The 19,633-nt window shown below is 40.3% G+C and overlaps 2 protein-coding genes across 2 annotated transcripts; one reads left to right on the top strand and one right to left on the bottom strand.

Moving 5' to 3' along the window:
• Nucleotides 1–940: 940 nt before the first annotated feature.
• Nucleotides 941–14,263, top strand: LOC121318785 (E3 ubiquitin-protein ligase Siah2). The gene is made up of 2 exons (XM_041255838.1): nucleotides 941–1,603; nucleotides 9,731–14,263. Exons 1-2 carry the CDS (start codon nucleotides 1,151–1,153, stop codon nucleotides 10,280–10,282), a joined length of 1,005 nt encoding a protein of 334 aa, XP_041111772.1. The 5' UTR covers nucleotides 941–1,150; the 3' UTR covers nucleotides 10,283–14,263.
• On the bottom strand, nucleotides 11,408–16,939 carry LOC121318788 (RNA-binding motif protein, X-linked 2-like; the record flags this gene model as incomplete). The annotated part of the gene is made up of 5 exons (XM_041255844.1): nucleotides 11,408–15,231; nucleotides 15,598–15,781; nucleotides 16,100–16,229; nucleotides 16,318–16,369; nucleotides 16,822–16,939. Coding segments are annotated over 5 exons (984 nt in total), but the record flags the coding sequence as incomplete, so codon positions are not given.
• Between the last annotated feature and the right edge of the window lie 2,694 nt (nucleotides 16,940–19,633).

The raw sequence follows: 19,633 nt of genomic DNA, 5'->3' as shown, positions 1-19,633 counted from the left end.
GCAGTTAAGACGAGGGTCCTTTCACTGTACCACTCTTGTACAGTTAGATTAAGGGGGTCTTGTTACTGTGTATGACAAGAAATGTCATAGGCAGCAGCACTAAATGATTACGTTTCCGTTTACTATTATGAAAAAACTGCAAAATAATCTACAATGAAAGTTTATCTGTATTCACCTTTGTATACTTAATAAGCCAATTCTAGCATGTAGGAAGCGTCAGTATCAGATTGGAGCCAACATTACTGAGATGGGCAGTGAAATATTTTATTTCTAACAATCCTCAACACAAAGCCTGACATATGTTAATTCAGGCCGACCATCATTCTCTTTGTCCTTTTCCCACAGAGAATCAGAAACTGCATATGATTAACTTTTAACAGAGCCAGTAATATGTTTTAGTGCTATAAACAAGCGAGAGAGAAAAAAACAGGTGCATCAAACTGACGAACATGTCAGTACATTAACACTGTTCAAGAGGAAGTATTGATAGGGTGCAAGGCAAACGTGTAGCCTGTGAAAAGGTCCAAGCGATCTCTCAAAAAACATAATGCATACAATTACAAAACTAAATGGAATACAGAAGAGCAACTGATGTGTTCACTGTATCGACAATGGTGCAAAAGAAGAAACGATGTTGTTGAATGACAATGATATTTTTCATTTTGAATAAAGCAGTTAACCTATTATTAGACACATTCAAACACTTCAGAAAACATTTCCAAGGTTATTACATTTCCAATTATTATTATTATTATTATTATTATTTATTATTATTATTATTATTATTTGCTTCAAAGCAATGTTGGAATTGCACAATGTTGCGCGCTCCTGTTTGTAACTGTGAAAAAAAACAAAAAACAAAAAACTACATATTCCGGGATGCACTGGGTTGTAAAACCAATTTAACCCCACCTATTTTTTTTTTAGTTGGTGGATCTCAGGGCGCGTCTTCTGAGTGGCTTAAAGGTTGCCAATCGGCTTACTATTCCTTAAGTAGGTTTAGCCAATGAAGCAGCATCGGCCATGTTGTGTCCCAGGAGACTCAGAGACTGTTGGGGGATCAGGGGAGCAGTCCCTATCCGGAGTTTGAGGTGGGGTATCCGGGCTGCAAGACTCCACTGGAGCACCAAGTAGATTACAGTTGATCGCCATGAGCCGGCCGTCCTCTGCGGGCGGCGGAGGCGGAGGACTCGGGGCCGGGAAAGCAGGGGGTGGAAAGCACGGTGTCTCTGCTGGGGCAGCCGCCGCTGCTGCAGCTGCAGTTGCTGCCGCCGCCGCCGCCGCCGCCGCCGCTGCAGCTGCTGCTGCTGCTGGAGTGGCCGGATCAGCGGCCGGATCAGGCTCAGTTACTCCGGCTGCCGCTGCTGCTTTGCCCACCGCAGGCCTCCCGTGCCAGGCCGCAGAACTTACTGCTGTTTTTGAGTGCCCGGTGTGTTTTGATTACGTGCTGCCACCGATCCTGCAATGCCAGGCCGGGCACCTAGTGTGCAATCAGTGCCGACAAAAGTTGAGCTGTTGCCCAACCTGTCGCGGGCCTCTAACCCCCAGCATCAGGAACTTGGCCATGGAAAAAGTGGCTTCCACTCTCCCGTTCCCATGCAAGGTAAGATGGCAACCTTCGCCTGTCTACGTATACAGTACCAAAAAAAAAAAAAAAAAAAAAAAAAGTTTTAACTTTTGTGGTCAGCCAGCACACTAAGGTAATGACAGTGGAGAAAAAAAGGTTTTGCAAAACAGTGTGGTTTCTTTTGTGATTTCTAAAAAACATATCTAGTAAAAATCAAAAAAAGCTAATCGTTTATTAAGATACTGAATGAAAAAGTTAGTGTTACTAAAGTTTCAAGTGGATCAATTTAAGGATTATTATTATTATTATTATTATTTATTATTATTGTACCAATATTTTAGCGTGGAAAGTTGTATGTCTGTTGCACTTTTGCATTCATGCTGTCTTGATGACATGTATACAGCAGGTTATTAAGGCTATTGAACCTTCCTGTTGCCTAAATTCTCCTTTGGGGGTTGTGGTCTTCCCAGGGCAGCTGTTAGTTGAAAAAATCAACTTGACAATTGAAGAATGTGTCTAGTGGTGTCAGACCTAAGAAACGGTCCTCGGTGTATTTAACGAGAAAGGGAACAAGTGGATCAGCATACTGGCATTATTGAAGTGCAATTCTCTCTTTATGTTTTTGTAAAACCTTAAGTAAGCTTGCTTGTTAAAGTTCTTTTACAGCGCTGTGCGGCTAAGGTTTTCCCTTGACACTAGCAGTGTAAACTAACTGGTGACTTTTTCAGAAGGTGAATGTAATCACAGCAGTGTTTGATCTCCCCTAGGCTGCTGTGTTGCTACAGCGTCTCTCCTGTTCAGTTTTAGACTCAAGAGAATTCCTCTGTCTGTTTACCACATTTACCTTTCAGTGCAGCCAAGTGTAAAGTTTCAGTATTCTAATAAATACAAAATCTCATAAATGCATGTTTATTGGAATTATTGCCATACATGTGCACGTTAAACAATAGAAAACAGTGCAATTCAAAGTGGTTGAAACGCAAATCTGGAATGGTGTGGCCAGGGCTTAGTAACTGTAGTTTGTAACCTTTTATCTTTCCCACCCAAGTGACTTTATAACAGGCATGCTGGCCCCCAAACCACCCACCCCCTTACACACATACTGTTTAAAATAGAATGAGATTAGCCATCTGTGCCGAGGAGGAGCATACGCACTGGTATTTCTTACTGGAACTGTTTAAGACAATTATGGGGCATTTGTGGTTGCATTTCTGTATAATCTGAAAGCAGATAAAACAACAACATCTTCTGTAATTGATTTGTTATAGGATTTTGATTGCATTACTTAAGCATTAGGGTTGCTTTTATCCAGACCGGTGGCATTGCCATGAGAAACGTGATCTCTGCTTTGTGTGATAAATGTTTCTTTCCCATTTTCTTGCAGCACTTTAATGCAACACATTTCCAGAAGATATATTTACTGCAGTAAACATTTCCATAAATCTATATGAAGAATATGCAAAAGCCTGTATAGGATCCATACTGTCCTACCTATTCAGAAATGAGTACGTGTCCTACTACTAATGCAGCTGGGCAAAGGTTATTTTTTTAGAGCCAATTTACAGTAACTTGACATTAAGGTTAAGGTTTGAAGGTGACCCCCTGCTACAAGGCTGTGAGACCCATAGACTAATATGTTTAATTGTTCCTGCAGGAGTTGTGCAAATTGTGAACCAACAGCAGGACAGCTAACTAGAGTAATTATTGGAAACGACTGCCTGCAAGCTAGAAAGACCAAAACCACCAAGACCAAGCATCCCAAACGTACTCTAAGATGCCGCAGTTAGGGATTGCAGTAGATAGTGGCATGTCAGGAAGGGGTTAAATGTTCGTACAGTACAAGTGGTGCTGCTTAGGACTGTATTGTTTCCCCCTAACTGATTCATTTGTTTGATTTGTCATATGTGTTTTCCTCCACATGTTAATGTCAAATGTAATGATTCTTAACTAAGTTCAATTTAAGCAGAAACAGTGAGACTGTTATTTCTAGATTGAACTGCTGGGGTATTGCTATGTGCTATGCAATGTCTTATTTACAACCCTGGATAATACTACGGCCCAGTGTTCCAATATGCATTTGAGGGCAGAGCAGCAATAAGGTCCACTTGTAAGAGACAAAATCTGCAGCATGGAAGGGACATTTTGTTTTGTATGGAAAGCCAGGTGGATCCCTGTGTGGTCCCTGTGTGGGCCCAGGTTAGGAGAAATACTGAAGATTGTACGTGGAGAGATGCTCTTTGTGTGTATGTATGTGAGCTGCATGCGAAGAGCCCATTTGTGCCAGCATTCCCTGTAGGTGTTTGTGTGTGGTGGGAGGAGGGGAGCAAGTGTTGCTGACAGCTCACTGATTGAGGGCTCGTCTGCTGTATGTCTTTAGAGATTGGGGTGAAGCCCTTTTATGAAGTCTAAAAAGATTGAAGGTGTCTTTGTTTGAGTGTGTGTATACATCTTTTAAAGACCATTTGAGACATTTATATAGTTGCTCAAACTCTGAGGGGAAAAGCACAATGTTTGTTGATGCTGTGAGGTATTAGAAGGCAACAAAGGTAGCATTTTACAAACAAGGTAAGCAAACCCATGACTGTGGAGGTATGCCTGTGCCTTGAATCTCAAGAGCACACTAAGATGTGCGACAGTAGCAGTAGGTCTGGATTACTGGTAGATGAAAAGTTCTGAATGTTATCCCTGGCTGTCTGTTGATGTTTGCTGTATTCTATACTGGAGGAGAGTTTATGTAACTATGCAAGGCATACTTAATAGTTGTGCATATATTTCTTGAATCTCTTATCCACTTGATAATGGCATTCTTTAGCACAGGGTGATGGTATTGCAATATGGGGCTAAGTAGAGAGTGTCTGTTATGGTATTACTGCCGTTCCTGTTCTGCATTGTAATGGTCTTAATTCCTGTGTACCAGGGTTAACGCTATACTCCCTATGAACAAAGTGAAGGAAAAGGCCATTTTCATAAGAACACCTTTTTATTCTACTTCCTGTACAAAGTGTTGGCACTACTGGGCTTTCTCACCTAGTCACACTTGAGCAATCAATTTGCTTCTACGGTACTATCCATCGCCTTATTTGTACATTTTTCTACTGCATACTTGTAGCCTGTGCAAAGTTTATGAGGAAGATCTTTTTGTGAACTGATGCTGTATTTTGGTAATGCTTGCTAAGGACCGTCATTTAGTGCAAATTGCTGAGCGTATCATCAGGGAGTGACTGACCTGTATAAACTAAACACCGGAGTTGCATAGAGCTACACTGCTCTGAAAAATTAGGGAATAGCCAGAAATGTGTGTGTGTTCTAATACTCCAATCTCCGTAAGAATCAGGAATACCAATTCTATTGGAATTGGAGCAGTAAGAACCCATTTATCAATTTTGTTGAATGATCAGTATTGCAATTTAACAGATCCAGTTGGTAGATTATTATTAATAATAATTATGCTAGCATGCAATGTAAAAGAACAAGTTAACTATTTGGAAATTAATCATGAAAATATTAATCTATTTTAAAAGGTGTTTTTTTTATCAATGAATCCAATTAACTGTGATGCAATCTGCAAGACCCTCCCACCAGTCAGCTATTTTATTTTCCCTGCTACTGAATTCCTAACATAACACCAGGTTTATAAGATTGACGATTTTTAAAGCAAATCCCTGATGAGTGATACAGGCAAAAAACTTTGTGTGGCAGTAGGCATTGTCTGGCTGAGGCTAAGAAGCTAAGGTCATTTGTTTTTTTTTTTCATTTCAATTTCACACTCTATCAACCTGAAAATCTCATCAGCTCTGCAACTCAACCATGTGAGGTATTCCTGTCTGATACTGAGCAGCCCTGCAGTGTGTGGCAAGACAACAGACCCCACAGCCACTTCTACTGGCCTTTAGGGAACCTTCGGAAATGGGGGGGCGCCCCCCGCCCCGCCCCCCCCCCGACCCCCGCATTTAATAAGAAGATTCGACATACAGAGCGAACGACACCTGTGCATTGTATCACTTTAATAATAGGGTTCAGAGACGCTGTTAAGGGCAGGAATATATCCTGTTTCTCTTTATAATACATGGTTCATTGATTAGTACATCGTTTGTTTTATAATGCATTATTATTCAAGTTAGGGGTATATCTTGTTACTTAGCATCTGTAAGTTTAGACATGGCATGTGGAGAAACTGTTCTTCATAGCATATATTTTATCAATAATTTGTTTCCTTTGACACATGTGCCCTCTCATGTTTGGAGAGTGCAGTCGATTGTTGGTACCTGCAAGGTACCTGCAACTGTTCCCGACACAGGAGCCTCTTCTAACTTCTGCTAATTGTACTGGCACTCGCGGCTGCTATAAATAGATAGCCGTTTACACTGTTAGGACTGCGGTATCTGTCAGTGCGTGTGTGTCTGGGAGCCATCAGGAGCTTGCAATCCTGATATTAACTGCTGCGTGACAGTGATTGCAGGAGCGAGGAGGTGCTGCTGTGTGTTAACCAGGCAGAGAGGTGTCTTAATAGCTCCGCCACTGCTCTGAGTCTGCCTGTTCATTCACAATCCCACCAGAGAGGAGGTTGGGGCTTCTGGGGATGGAAAGGCAGGGTTCAACGAGACTGCGAGCAAATTGAATGCACTGGGGAGAACAGAAAGATGAGAGGGAGTGAGAGAAAGCCAGGTTACACATATTCAATCGGAGTGTCCCAGACCGAGGAGGTTGTGGAGGGGGGGGTGAGAGGAGAGAACAGGAATGCCGAGGAGGGCGTTGTACTTGGCAATGGCCGCTGCGCGCTCTCGCTCTCGCTCTCTCTCTCGCTCTCTCTCTCTCTCTCTCTCTCGCTCTCTCTCTCTGTGTGCTGCAGGGTGTTTTCATAGGAGTGCTGTGTGCCTCCAGCTCTGTACGTGGATTGAGAGTGGCTGCATGGTTTGTAGTTAGCTGGGTGCCGATTTGTGGTTTGTGACCGTAACGGCTTGGTATTTAATCTATGTAGGATGTTTGTAGCTAAATCATTTGCAAAGACTTGTACATAGAGTGTGAAGTAGACTGTCTAGTATTGAGTAGATGCTCACTAGGAACGGTTTCTAGTGTGTGAGCGCTGAATGCAATGTTGTGTCCGTCTGGGTGCCTGTCTCTCCTTCAGGAGCTCTCTCCACTGCAGTGTCTGTTTGGCAGGACGATGTGTCCGGGGAGACAAGTGTGCCAGGCCCTGCCAATGCAAGGGAGGAAGGTGAGTCTGTAACTCCAGGGTGTTTGTTAACTAGCTTAAGCTGGAGTAATCAGGCTTTACTTCTGCACATTTACATCGGAAGGCAGTGAAATCTTGTTTTGTAAGTTTTTTTTGTTTGTTTTTTTTTAAACAACATCAGAAGCTTCAAGAAATGGTTTATGATTAGAAACATTGGCACCAAACTGGTATGGAATCCTACACTAATCTCTGTGTCTTGATGTTTTCCTGTTGTCTTATTTTAAACTGTTTCCAGGTCCTTAGTGCTATGCGAGTGCTGGTCCTACTGTAAAATGTCAAGCTTTGTTGTTTAATTGATTAGGACTATGCTGGATATGCATGCATGTTGCATGAGGTGCAAGTCAAAGAGTTTATTAGGGCTTTGAAAAAATTGCATTTTCTAATTAATTGGAGTCATGTTAAGGTTCAGTTCACAGTGATGAGCCCGGTGTGATAGAGATGGCATGGGATTTTGGCTGCAATATATCCTGGTTGTTCTAAACCTAGGGGGGCACTGAAACAAACTTTTATGTAAGCTGTTTGTGAAGTTTGATGTGGATTAAATGAGGAACTGACTATTTGGAAGGGTTTTTTTTTTGCATACACTGACATTTAATGATCACTAAATAAATCTGTTTTTTTTTTTAGCATTAATAATCCTATCTTCATTTGCAGAGCCTCTTGGTTTGAGCCATGCCTCCTGATACTGTTACTGTCACTGTTAATGGAACAGTTTTTAATCAGCCATAACTCTATGTGTACTGTGCTTCTGAAGGGTTTTTTTTTTTTTTTTTTGTTCCAAGCTCTTAGAAATTCCACAAGTTCCTTTTAATTAATTTTACCAGATTTGCACAGCTTTAAAACAGACCACTGATCTGCCTGTATAATCAGTGCTAGTGTATAAAGTTTTGATTGCAAAAAAAAAATTGGTGTGTGTATTTAAGGGGTGGGAATTTCGAATAATATATTCAAATATACCAAGAATAAAAGCTCCAAATACTCAGCCTCTAATTGCTCAACAGTGATAGGTCTGTAGAACGTATAGTAGCAACCACACATAGGGACACTAGAAGTGAGAAATAAGAATACACAGCAGAGGGGTTTTAACTGTAAACAGAACTTTATGAAAAGGACCGGAATCAAGCCGATTTCAGTAAACTATGGGTGCTTGTATTTGAGATGATTTGAGCGTTTTAACTTGTTGATTTACAATACCAAATACTTGTGCGGCAGGAATTACATTGCACAGTGGTCTTTTTTTTCCCCATTTACTGTTTATGTACTCCGTTAGTCAATAGCAGAACTAGGTAAAGAAGGGTACCCACCTCCCTGTCCATTATCAGTGAGGTGACTCGAATATTGGGACTCGCCCGTAGTGTGTGTGCCTCGGCTACCCTTATGATTCCCATTGAGGGAGCGTGTTTATGTGCTGAGTAGGAGGGGTTGCTGTCATTGACTTCATCTCCTTTACAGAGGAATCTGAAGGCAGCACTCTAAACGAGCCCCCTGGGCTGAATATCATTAACAAGATCAGCTTACTGAAGAGAGCCGTCACCTCAATCAAGCAGAGTGGAGCTGTTGGAACTCCCCCCCTCTGGAGAGCCAGGCTAATCACTTAGCTGTAACAGTGCAGACCGGGGCTCTCCTCCTTCCCCACCCTGGGATACCACTCTACTAATTCAGTGCTCTTGCAGAACTCTCTGCTTGTTCACATTTCATTGTGTGAGCACAGCATATGTAATTTGCATATTTTCATAAACTTCAATAAAACATCATTGATTTTTAATAGAATGGTGATGTGTCTTTTTCATAATCCTTCTCTCTTGAAGGTCATTCCCTTTTTATATTGCAAGGCTGTGTTATTTGGTTAAGACGCTTGACGGGCAAACGCAGGAAATCTGCAAAGATAAGTCTATGCAATCCCCTTACACTCTCACCAATAGTCCACATTTTCAGTTTACTTCCTTCTCAGTTGGCTTAAAGCTACAGTACAGCAGCACAGCCAAATCTATCTGGCCTGCACTGCTTCATTTTGGTGCTGTTGTGTTTTGGTTTTGATAATACCATTAAAACACTTGGCAATCCCAGGACTTTGTGGTGCTCAGACTTCATGTCCACCCAGAGAAACGCAGATCATAGCCTATTTTTAAAGAACTGAGTGACCGACACTATTCCAAGGAACCACCTCCACCCTTCCTTCCTTAATTTGCCATTAAACAGAAAGCTGTTCTGTGGTTTTCTAGCATTGCTGTGTGACCTACGCCTGACCTACATATTACACACAGCGTTTGCTGTTCCACCCTACCAGCATGTCCATAACTAATCCTATAAAGTAGAGGGGTTTCAATACCTCCCCTTCCACTGAATGAGTCTTGAGTTTTACAGCGAAGCGAAAGCTCTATTAAATCAAGCATGTCTGCGCTACACTTAATTAATGTGACGTAAGCTTGGCCAAATGCCCACCCCCCTGCGATCTCCAGGCTATGGGGCCCATCCTGCACTCCAAGCGGAGCTCCTTTACTGGATGTGCCATTCATGAGCCCCCTTGACCACTTTTTTTAAATTGCATTCCGTGTCTCAAGATAGCTTCACTTGTACCCGCATAGACTTCACAGAACTACATTTTTCCATCGTCCTCTTGCTCACATATGTAACTGAGATGGATTTACCAATGGGAACATGTAATACAATAAAATCAAAGGGTCTTTATGTACCCTTTAAGTTTCCTATTTATGTATCTGTTTTGTTATTTTCATCATGGTTTTTTTTTCTCACTCTATAATGTAATTAAAAAATTGTGACCGTCAGGAATATGCTGTAGCACTAGGAATCTAAGCTCAGGATCTGATCTGTGCATGAACCTCTTAGGATGTGATATCTCTGGTGTATTGAGAGCAATGTATAACATTCTGACATTGACTCTCTCCATCTCTCATTCTTCTCTTCTACAGTATGCCTCGGCCGGCTGCCTGCTCTCCTTGCACCACAGCGAGAAGCCGGAGCATGAAGAGGTGTGTGAGTTCCGGCCTTACACTTGCCCCTGCCCGGGGGCCTCCTGCAAGTGGCAGGGCTCGCTGGAGGCAGTCATGCCCCACCTGATGCACGCCCACAAGAGCATCACCACGCTGCAAGGCGAGGATATAGTCTTCCTGGCCACAGACATCAACCTGCCGGGGGCCGTTGACTGGGTCATGATGCAGTCCTGCTTCGGCCATCACTTCATGCTGGTGCTGGAGAAGCAGGAGAAGTATGAGGGCCACCAGCAGTTCTTTGCCATCGTGCTGCTCATTGGGACCCGTAAACAGGCCGAGAACTTTGCCTACCGCCTGGAACTCAATGGGAACCGCCGCCGGCTGACGTGGGAGGCCACGCCTCGGTCCATCCACGACGGCGTGGCTTCTGCTATCATGAACAGCGACTGCTTGGTCTTTGACACCTCCATTGCCCACCTCTTTGCAGACAATGGCAACCTGGGTATTAATGTCACTATATCCATGTGCTGAGCAGCAGTTGTGTTGGCAATGAGTGTGGAAGTTAAGAGAGAAAGAGGAACCTGTCTTAGGAGGAGGCAAAGGAGGGTCTTTGGATTTTTCTTGCTATGGAAACCCCATAGGGGGAGGTATCTTGCTAAACTCTGCAGAGTTGTGCAAAGGAGACTGGCTGCTGCAAAGTGCTCTGATTAAGTAATCTGTGTGAGGACAGGCATGATTTTGTGTTTGTGAGCCTGCGTTGGGTGTTGCTATAATGCTGCATACATGCTTTTTTTTCTACAAATTTGCAGCAGTCAGCTGACCTGTACGGGTATGTGTGCTGGTTCACGCAGTCGTCTTGTGCACTGATGCTTGGGTGTGCATGCTTGCGAGGGTGTGGACATGTACGGCACGTGTTTCTGTGCGTGCATGTAAGTATGCATCAGTGTGGCTGCGTGTGCATGCAAGTGTGTGGAAGCCAAGTTGTGTACTGTGCATAGGTAGTAAACTTACACAATGTGCACACAAGACTGCAAGTTAATGTGGAGAGCAGGATAGAGACTGATCATTGTGATTTTAATGGTGATCCCAAATGGTCCAGCTACGTAGGGTCAAAACTGATTCTGCATTATGTGATGCAGAGCAGGCAAGCTCCAGCAGAGGGCACTTTGAGGCACTTTGGAAATATCAGGCTGCAGTCACTTTGGTAGCGTAGGAATAAGCAGTGAGGAATAGGTTCATTCTGAATTGAGATTGGGAGAGATGTTTTCCCCAAAAGGTAGGACCTTATGACCTGAGAACATGGGATACTATGAGGAGAGAGTTTAGGTGCAGAAAATGTCATTCAGTCATTCTAAACCCAGCATTCCTCGACGATTGGTACAATACTTTAATCTTTCTGGAGCTCCAAAATATTCCACTGGGATATTGATGCTGCCAAGTGGGATTGAAGAGTGCCACCATAATATCTTAGAAGAACGCTTTAGAGATATGTTTGTTTGTGTGTGAGTGTGTGTAATTACCATGACATCAAACACCTACAAGTACCTCCACTGTTTGTTTTCAAACACACTTTCCCTTGCCAAAAGTATGTTAAACATACTGAAACAGTGGGAAGTTGGCTCTTTTGAGCAAAAACATATATACACACATAACGTACAGACACACTATGTTGCAATGGAAACAAAGCTATATTTAATAATAATATATATATATATATATATTTCATTCTTGTAATCTTTATGTACCTCTGGAGGTATATGGGAAAGTATATTCCGGTACTATAAATGATCCTATGTCATGGTGCTTCCTGAGTCAACAGCTTCATTTAAAAATGCCACTATCACTCTTGCAAAACGTTATTTAAAGTAGACTTAGATATTCCACCAAACAATGACAAAACTCTGAAACAAAGGTTCAACAGCAGAAGAGTTTAAGGAGATGTTTTGAAAGAGGAGCAAAATAAAATAACACAAAGTATCCATTGTACATGTTTATCTGACAGTTAGTATAATCCCCCCCCCCCTCCCCCCTTTTGACTTGCCATCACTAACGTATGAGTGTGAGTTTGTCTGCTATATTGGCCATAGTATTACCGTGTGGTTTAAGCATGGCGAGTCTGCACAGCACCCCCTGCCTTTCCTGCGCACATACACTGGGTACAGATGGGGAAATATACATTGTTTGAACAGTTTTGAATGAAAACAATGTGCTTTAAGAAACATGGGATATATAAAATAACAAGTGAATAAACTGAAACATATGAGTCAGACTATATTATTATCACACAATAATAATGTCTCATTGGTTTTGGTCTGTTAATGCACTTGTAAGTGCATTATATATTCTGACCATACATTATTTTATTTCTATATAGCAGTACTATTGGCAAGCATGATGGGCATTCTTGGACACATGATAATGTACAGGTATTTAATAGTGAGTCCGTGACCTCGGAATTGCAGGCAATCAAGCTTTTTTGTGTACTCGGCCATTAAACAGCCGAATTTCTTCGGAGTGGTGTGGCTGAAACGTTATTACTTCCCATTTTCTCATGTATTTATCCCGACCCTGATGGTTTAACTGAACCAGTTGTATTGATAGCAGGGCCCTATTTACTTAACAGCTAACTGCAATCCGTGATGCACTGCACGATTGGAGTGAGCGAGCCAGTGATAATACACAGGCGGCTTGTCTACCAGAGCTAGCTCTGGGTGTTAGCTTGAAGTCCAGGAAGCTGTGGGTTCTATTTATTCAAACAGGAATTTGCATCAATCTGGCTTTGAAAATCATATATATTTGTATACTTTCATATTTGTAAGTCTTGGTGTTATTTCCGTGCTTTTTTGTTGGATGGTTACATAGAAAGACAAATATGTATAGAGTCAGAACTCAATTGGAAAACTATTGAAGCTTCACACTATTGGACAGTCTAAATTAGTGGTTGATCATGTCCATACAGTGCGTTGTATTGTACACAAATGTATAAGTCATAATCACTAACTATTCATTAAATATTTGAATGGTCCTGCATAGGACGCTGGCATCAGGAATAATCCCATGAAATTGTATTCAGATGGCAAATCTGATTTGATTTCTTGTAGCATTTAACCTCCTGTAGTGCTTTTTATATTTTCAGTTTGCCGGTGACGCTGTAGATTCAGTGCTATAATGAAGCATTCCAAATAAACAACTGAGTAATTGTTTAATTAAACACTATAATGGCAATAAAAACAAACTTTGGCACATATCACCTCCTGTCTGTTCTGCAGTTTTGAGTTTCAGCAGTCCACCATAGAATACAGAACTGTGGTGTGGACTGTCACATGCTGTCAGAGACAGAAACTACCAGATCATGCAAAAGAGAGAATTTGTAATGGGCTGGGAAGTGGGATTGTAAAGGCGAGGTACACATGCATGGCACAAGTATGCATCTTAAGTTTATCTACAGATGGCAACACGTCTCGTCAACAATACATTTTGACATCGGGATAAAAGATTTTCAAAAAGTGATACACAACAATTATTTTTACTTCCAGCTGTTGCTCTCAATTATAGATATTCCTCCCCATATCTTCTTGCCTTTCTGCATCCTTGTTGTTAAAGGCATGCAGAATTGTTTGGTATATCGCCTGCTCGTAATAGACCTGAAGCTATGCATTAAAATGTAAACGTTTGAACCTCTACGTGTTATGCTTCAGGCCTGCCCAATGCATGACAAGCTATACATTTAACAAGTACATTCTGCATTGACTTCTAGGGGAGTGTGTCTCAGCCTTAAGAAACACATCATATCTGTAACATGTACTTTGGAAAACAATGGATAACTACACTACACCTCAATGCAGTCTGCAGAATTGCTGTCCTATCAGTATATGGGGGTGTTAAAGACAAGGTTCTCTAAGATGGGGATTTTGCCTACAGTGACAGCCAAACATTTACTATGGAAGTTGTTTTCATTGAACTATTTTTTCCATGTCTATTTAATCCCATATCAGCTCACATCCGAGTGCCATCTTTAATATCATTTCTTAATATTTATCAGATCTCATACTGCTATACAACATGCAAATTATGAAAAATGACCAATACTGAAAAATATTTACCATATTCAGCTGTTTCTTGCCCTGGTGTCAAAGAAGCCTTGTATTTTGCTTGGCGACTTTAAATATAGGTGTTCATAGAATGATCCTAGTGTACGAAACAATATGTAGCCGTCTACATTGATATCATAGAATGTGGGCTCTGGGTAAAAATGAGGTAATTTTGTGTGCATTGGCAATGAAAAGTGCTGTGCCCGTCCTGTTGAGCAGGTTATTGTTTGTAAAGTAAGACAATTCTCTATTGATTTGATGTACTCTTGTTTTTATTTACAAATCCTAATTGTGTAGATGCTTTTTTGAGCATCCATGACATTAATTTTCTGTTACATTGGGTACTATTACAATACATTTGCTTATTTAATTTTGTGAATTTATAAAAAATAAAAGTCCTGTACTACCAGTAGAAATCTAAGCTGTTTGTCTCAGTTTCACTACAAATCCATTAAATACAATTACATAGCTGAAGTTTTGGCTATGCGGTGCACTATTCAGTTTGCTGCTTTTTGAGCTCACACGCTTACTGTTCAACCAAGGATATGCCCTTAAGTCACCTGAAGATATATGGGTCAGATGTTAGTAAGTGGTTTAGGAAGTTTATTTATATGTACTTCATACCTAAGATTCAGCCCAGTTTATTACAGTCTGTTTTTAGTATCTTCATGGTATGGTGGAGGTAATCCTAAATCCAAACAAACTATCATTACCCATGCTTGATATATTTGTCATTACTAGGATAATTATTTACACATCCAAGGCTTTCTGATAATTTATTCAAAAAAAAAAAACCTAATTACAAGTATTCTAAAATATATATTCAAGATGTTTTTCTTAGCAGTACAGAAACTAGGAGAACCAGACTTTTGAAATAAATCGGTACAGTTCAGTTCCTCCAGTGCGCCTGGTCTCGACTGTGATCCCTGCCTCTCGATCTATCTCTGTCAGATGGGTCACTCCGCTCCCTGTTCTGGCTCGAGTGCTTGGAATGCCAGTGTCTGTCTTCTCTCCTGCCCCTGTCAGAGTCCCACTGGCTCTCATGCCACCGATCCCTATCCTTCTCACCAGCTTTCCCATCCTGCAGGCTACCATCGTGGTGGCGACTGCTGCTGCCCTGAAGATCTCTGTATCGGACCCCACCCCTCTCACACTCCCTGTTTCTTCCTTCGTTCTCCTTCCAGGGCTGCCTGTCCTCCTTAAATCTCTCGGAATCTGGAAAGCAACTGGTGCTGGCATACTTGTCATACCCAGAATCCTCCTTTTCTCTTTTTACAGTGGGTTGGGTCAGATATGGCGTTGCCACTCTTCCGTGTGAATTTTGGCTGTCTGAATCCCCCCGCCTCTTCTCCTTGGTCTTTTTTTTTTTCTCTTTCTTCTTTTTCTTTTCTGCAAAAAAAAAAAAAAAAAAAAATTCTTAAATATAACAGCTGTTTTGCAATACTGATAGTCCTTTCAAAGAAATGTCAATTTAATCTCAATGTTTTTTGGGGGGAATCTATAAGGAAGAGATCCACCCTATAATATCAAGGGACTAATTTATTTTTCTATAAAAGATACAGCCCCTCTTGTCACTAAGTATATTCCACTGTTGTACAAAAACTATAATAAAGCAATAATCCTAGCAAGATCCATACAAGCCTGAAAACAGTTACATTAAGATGCACTGTCTCAAATGTCATTAAACTAAGATTTTTGGGTTGGCAATAATATAAAACATCTGAAGTCCAATCTCCATTAGGTCCCGAGTTCTACCTTTCTTGCGCTTCTTATCTGGTATTTCACACTCCTCTTCCTCAAATTCTGAAGAGGAAGGAGGCGGGGTTTTTGGGGCACAGCCCTCTTCCCGTATTCGTTTCGTCACTTCATCCAAATCCTCAGAATCTTTAGGGGGACGGTAATTGGCAACATGATCCACACGGATCGTCCTGCCCTTTATCTGTGAAAGAGCAACAATGGTTTGTGAGGACCAGAAACGCTTTCAGCTTCCTGCTAGTATTAGTCTTTAACTAGTCAGTTTCTGTTTTTTATTTAGATTTACATGTCGCTGATTCTAAATCCCTGTTTCTGAATGTTCAACTAATGTTTTTTCACATAAAAAAGCATTTAGTCTATTTTAAGAAACCTAAAACATAATCCACCTGCAACAAATTGGGACACACAATGCAAAATATTGTGTAGGTGACAGACTCCAAAATGACATTAACTACCCTGCCACCAAAAGAATATCTGATTCACAACTACTGACTGAGTTTACCTTAATTCCATTGAAGTTATCCACTGCCAGAATTGTGCTCCTCTGGTCCTCATAGCAAATAAAGCAAAAGCCTTTAGATTTACCCGTCTTGTTGTCTCGCACCAGATTGATATTGGCGATCTCACCATACCTGCCAGACAAATTCCAGAGATAAGCTTGTGGAAAGGGTAGATTAAAATCAAAGCATTTTTAAAGTGTCAAGTTAATAAACAACTTACTGTGAGAACACACAGATTATGTCCCCCTCTGTCAAGTCATATGGGAAACCACCTGTCAGAAACATCAGTTAAAATGGTGAATGGCACAGATCAATAAGAAAACATACTGAGGACAGGTTTACAAACCCAGATGGCTTTGAGCTGCAATTCAATTAAACAATATACATTTTATGAAAAACATAATACAAATGAAGAAAATATCAGTAAAGTCAAATGAAAATAAGATAGCATTTTAGCACCATTGACTATATATTCCTTAAATAATAACAATAATTAAACAGCATAGCTAGCTTATCTTAATATAATGTCATCTTACATCTGCAAAAGAATTGGAAAAAAGCAATCTGTTAGGCATTTCTACTTTATATTTTTAATATTTTATATTATACATATCTACTTATTTGACGAACACAAAGAACCCTGCACATGTAATAAAAAAAAAGTTTATTGCAGGATTACTAAATTGCAAGTTTGAAGGCTGCTCCATGAAATGGTTTAACTTGCCTATAAATATCCAGGCACTGTCCTTATATTCTGCATGCCAGGAGACTTTTTCATTTATCCCAAGCTGTGCTTCCCTCTGGTTCAGTTCATTGATCAGTTTTACCTTTGTAAGAGGACTTTAAAGAGAACACAGATTGTTAGCTTCCAACCAGATTCAACCCAAGTGCATGTAACCAAAAGATTTAAAACACATAGGAAAAATTGATTGAGGTTTTTTTTTTTTTTTTTTTTTACTATTAATTGAATCTTAGCCACTGTCACACTTTTCAAAGATAAAAAAGCTAGACTTTTTTTTATCAAATTAACAGACATAAGCTTTCACCTATCCCAAGGTTCAAATCCAATCCAATGCAACTGTGTGTTTGTCCATAACAGTGCTGTCCCATTTAAAAGAGTGTTGTAAAAGTGTCACTTTGTTCATTTACAACTTGTTCGTCACAACTTGATGGCAAATAGATCAGTATAAAATAAACGGAAAGTGTGCTTTTTTTTTTTTTTTTTTTTTTTTTTTTTTTTTGGACAACATTTTTCTGGTCACATATAAAACTGAATTTCTTTAGAAAACAAACACACAAGGGTTCAGAATAAAATGAGCCCTTGAATTGTACAACAATGTACAGCTTTGGAGCGTAAACTAATTGACAGTATCACGTTGCAACGGTAAATATCCGACAATACATACAAACACGTTACCCTTTTTTGCAGCTCTTCCTAATAATAATATTTACTTAATTATATTTTGTAGAATAACGCTCCAATGTTATTACACGCTGCGTTTTTGCAGCGCAGGGTATATGCACAGTAAACAAACTGCTTCAGCGACAGCTTCCTACTCGTTGCCTGTCGAAGGATGAGCACCCGGACACAACAATGTCGCCCGGTATGTATACTAGATGATTATCTAATATATATATATATATATATATATTATATATATCTATATATAATAAATGAAAGCACTTATGAATTTGAGGTGACATGAAGTACTATTTTTATCCTTTTTGTGTTGATGAAGTCCGTTTCCGGTCGTGGCACGAAGGTGAACAATGTTGCTCACAAGGGGTTTCTTATAAGTGACGTATGTAGTACTTTGTAGTGTTTCTCATACTAGGAAACATCTCGCGGCCACTTGCGTCTGTGTAAGCTTGGTCGTCACTAACTAAATAAAACGAAGTGCTTTGACGATCGCCCCCCAGCTGTGACCAACGTAAACATGCAGATACGCGCAGTGATTTATTTATTAAGCTTCAATAAAATTGTATTTTTAGACTTGGATTATGTACTATTAAATTAATATCCAGCTGTCGCTATTTTTAGTTCATTTATTTAGTTGCAAAAATCAAGATATTTCCCCAAAGGATGTAAGTTATTCTTCCGTTGCATTTCACATTTCTAAACGCTAGGCAGCAGAAATGAATGCTTACTGGAATCTTACTTTTTATACATTTTATACATATATGTAATTAAACCAGACCTTTGGAGACGACAGGATTTTAAATGAAACAGACACTGTTAATACGTATCAGTTTCTAAATGAAACCTTTATTAAGAATGCTTTCCAGTATTCATTTATAACCTATAATTTCAATAAATTACCACCCTATAATTACATTACAAAAAAGCATATAATATAAAATCCATAACATATAATACAAATTTAGAGTCAGAAAGTCTGGTTAGTTCATTCCCCAGTCTCAAAAAAAAAAAAAAAAAAAAAAAAAAAAAACCCAATACAAAAATGTCCTCTCCATAAAATATCCCAAGTCCAATGTTGGCCATGAATTTCAGTCATCCAGAAAGCAAGTAAACAATACAAAATCATACATCATATACATTTGGGTCATTTTAGGGTTACCAGATTTCCTGAGTAATATGTATTTGTATGTATATATAAAACAAATAACAATAACAGCACTGAAAATTACTGTTTGCAATAGCACTATTACAAATTTATTAAAATATATTGTCAATTGCAGCATATTTCTAAACCATAGACACAGAAATGAACGCTTGCTAAAATTACACATTTACATATACTGTACATTCATGAATGTAACTTTATTTCTAATAGCACAACAGGACAGAAACATTGTTTACAAACTGATTGCTTCCAACCCATTTTATAGAATAATATATTTAGCACCTCATTCACGGTATTTAAAATAAAAACAGATCAAATCTTCAGACACCACTGCAAATAACAGCAAATGAAAAATATCTAGATATTAGCAGAAATTACAATTGCCTGCATAATTTTAAAAACGGGAGCTGTGATCGTCCCCAGAGCCCGAGAGGGAGGAGCTGACATCCCCAGTACCAGAGGGGAAAGAACACCAGCCAGACTGTCTGCCAGGGAAGGAGGTCCAGAGGGGGAGGAGTGCCATCTGTGCCAGAGAGGGAAGAGGAGATGCTGCCATCCCACAAACGACGAGTGTCTGCCGTTGCTTGAGTGACCAGAGCCAATGTTGTGCTCATGGACTGGGCATTGCTACAAGAGTGACCAACTCTGTCACTGCTGCTGTTGCAATGTCCAGTGTTTGCAGCCTTAGCCACTGCCAGAGAGGTCTACAGCATTGCCACTGGAGCTGCACCTAGGAGAGGAACCCCAAGAAAGGAGCTGTGGGGACACTGGGTATAGGGGGTAGCACCTGGAGGTTGAACTGGTGACCCTGAACAGAACCCCAAGCGATATCATGGGGGTTGAACGTGCACTCCCTTGCATAAGTTTTGTAGATGAAAATAAAACATGTATTAATATATTACCTTTTGCAGATGACTGGGCAAATGATCACAAACTGAAGGCTCCGCACCC

The sequence above is a fragment of the Polyodon spathula genome, chromosome 7 (genome assembly GCF_017654505.1).
Source record: "Polyodon spathula isolate WHYD16114869_AA chromosome 7, ASM1765450v1, whole genome shotgun sequence".
In the NCBI taxonomy this organism is placed as follows: Eukaryota; Metazoa; Chordata; class Actinopteri; order Acipenseriformes; family Polyodontidae; genus Polyodon; species Polyodon spathula.
This window is presented reverse-complemented; position numbering and strand designations above follow the sequence as displayed.

Excerpts from the sequence above, each read along its gene's own strand:
- LOC121318785 (XM_041255838.1), top strand. The coding sequence starts at position 1,151 with ATGAGCCGGCCGTCCTCTGCGGGCGGCGGAGGCGGAGGACTCGGGGCC. Across the intron at positions 1,604-9,730 it reads CTCTCCCGTTCCCATGCAAG|TATGCCTCGGCCGGCTGCCT; the intron begins GTAAGATGGCAA and ends TCTCTTCTACAG.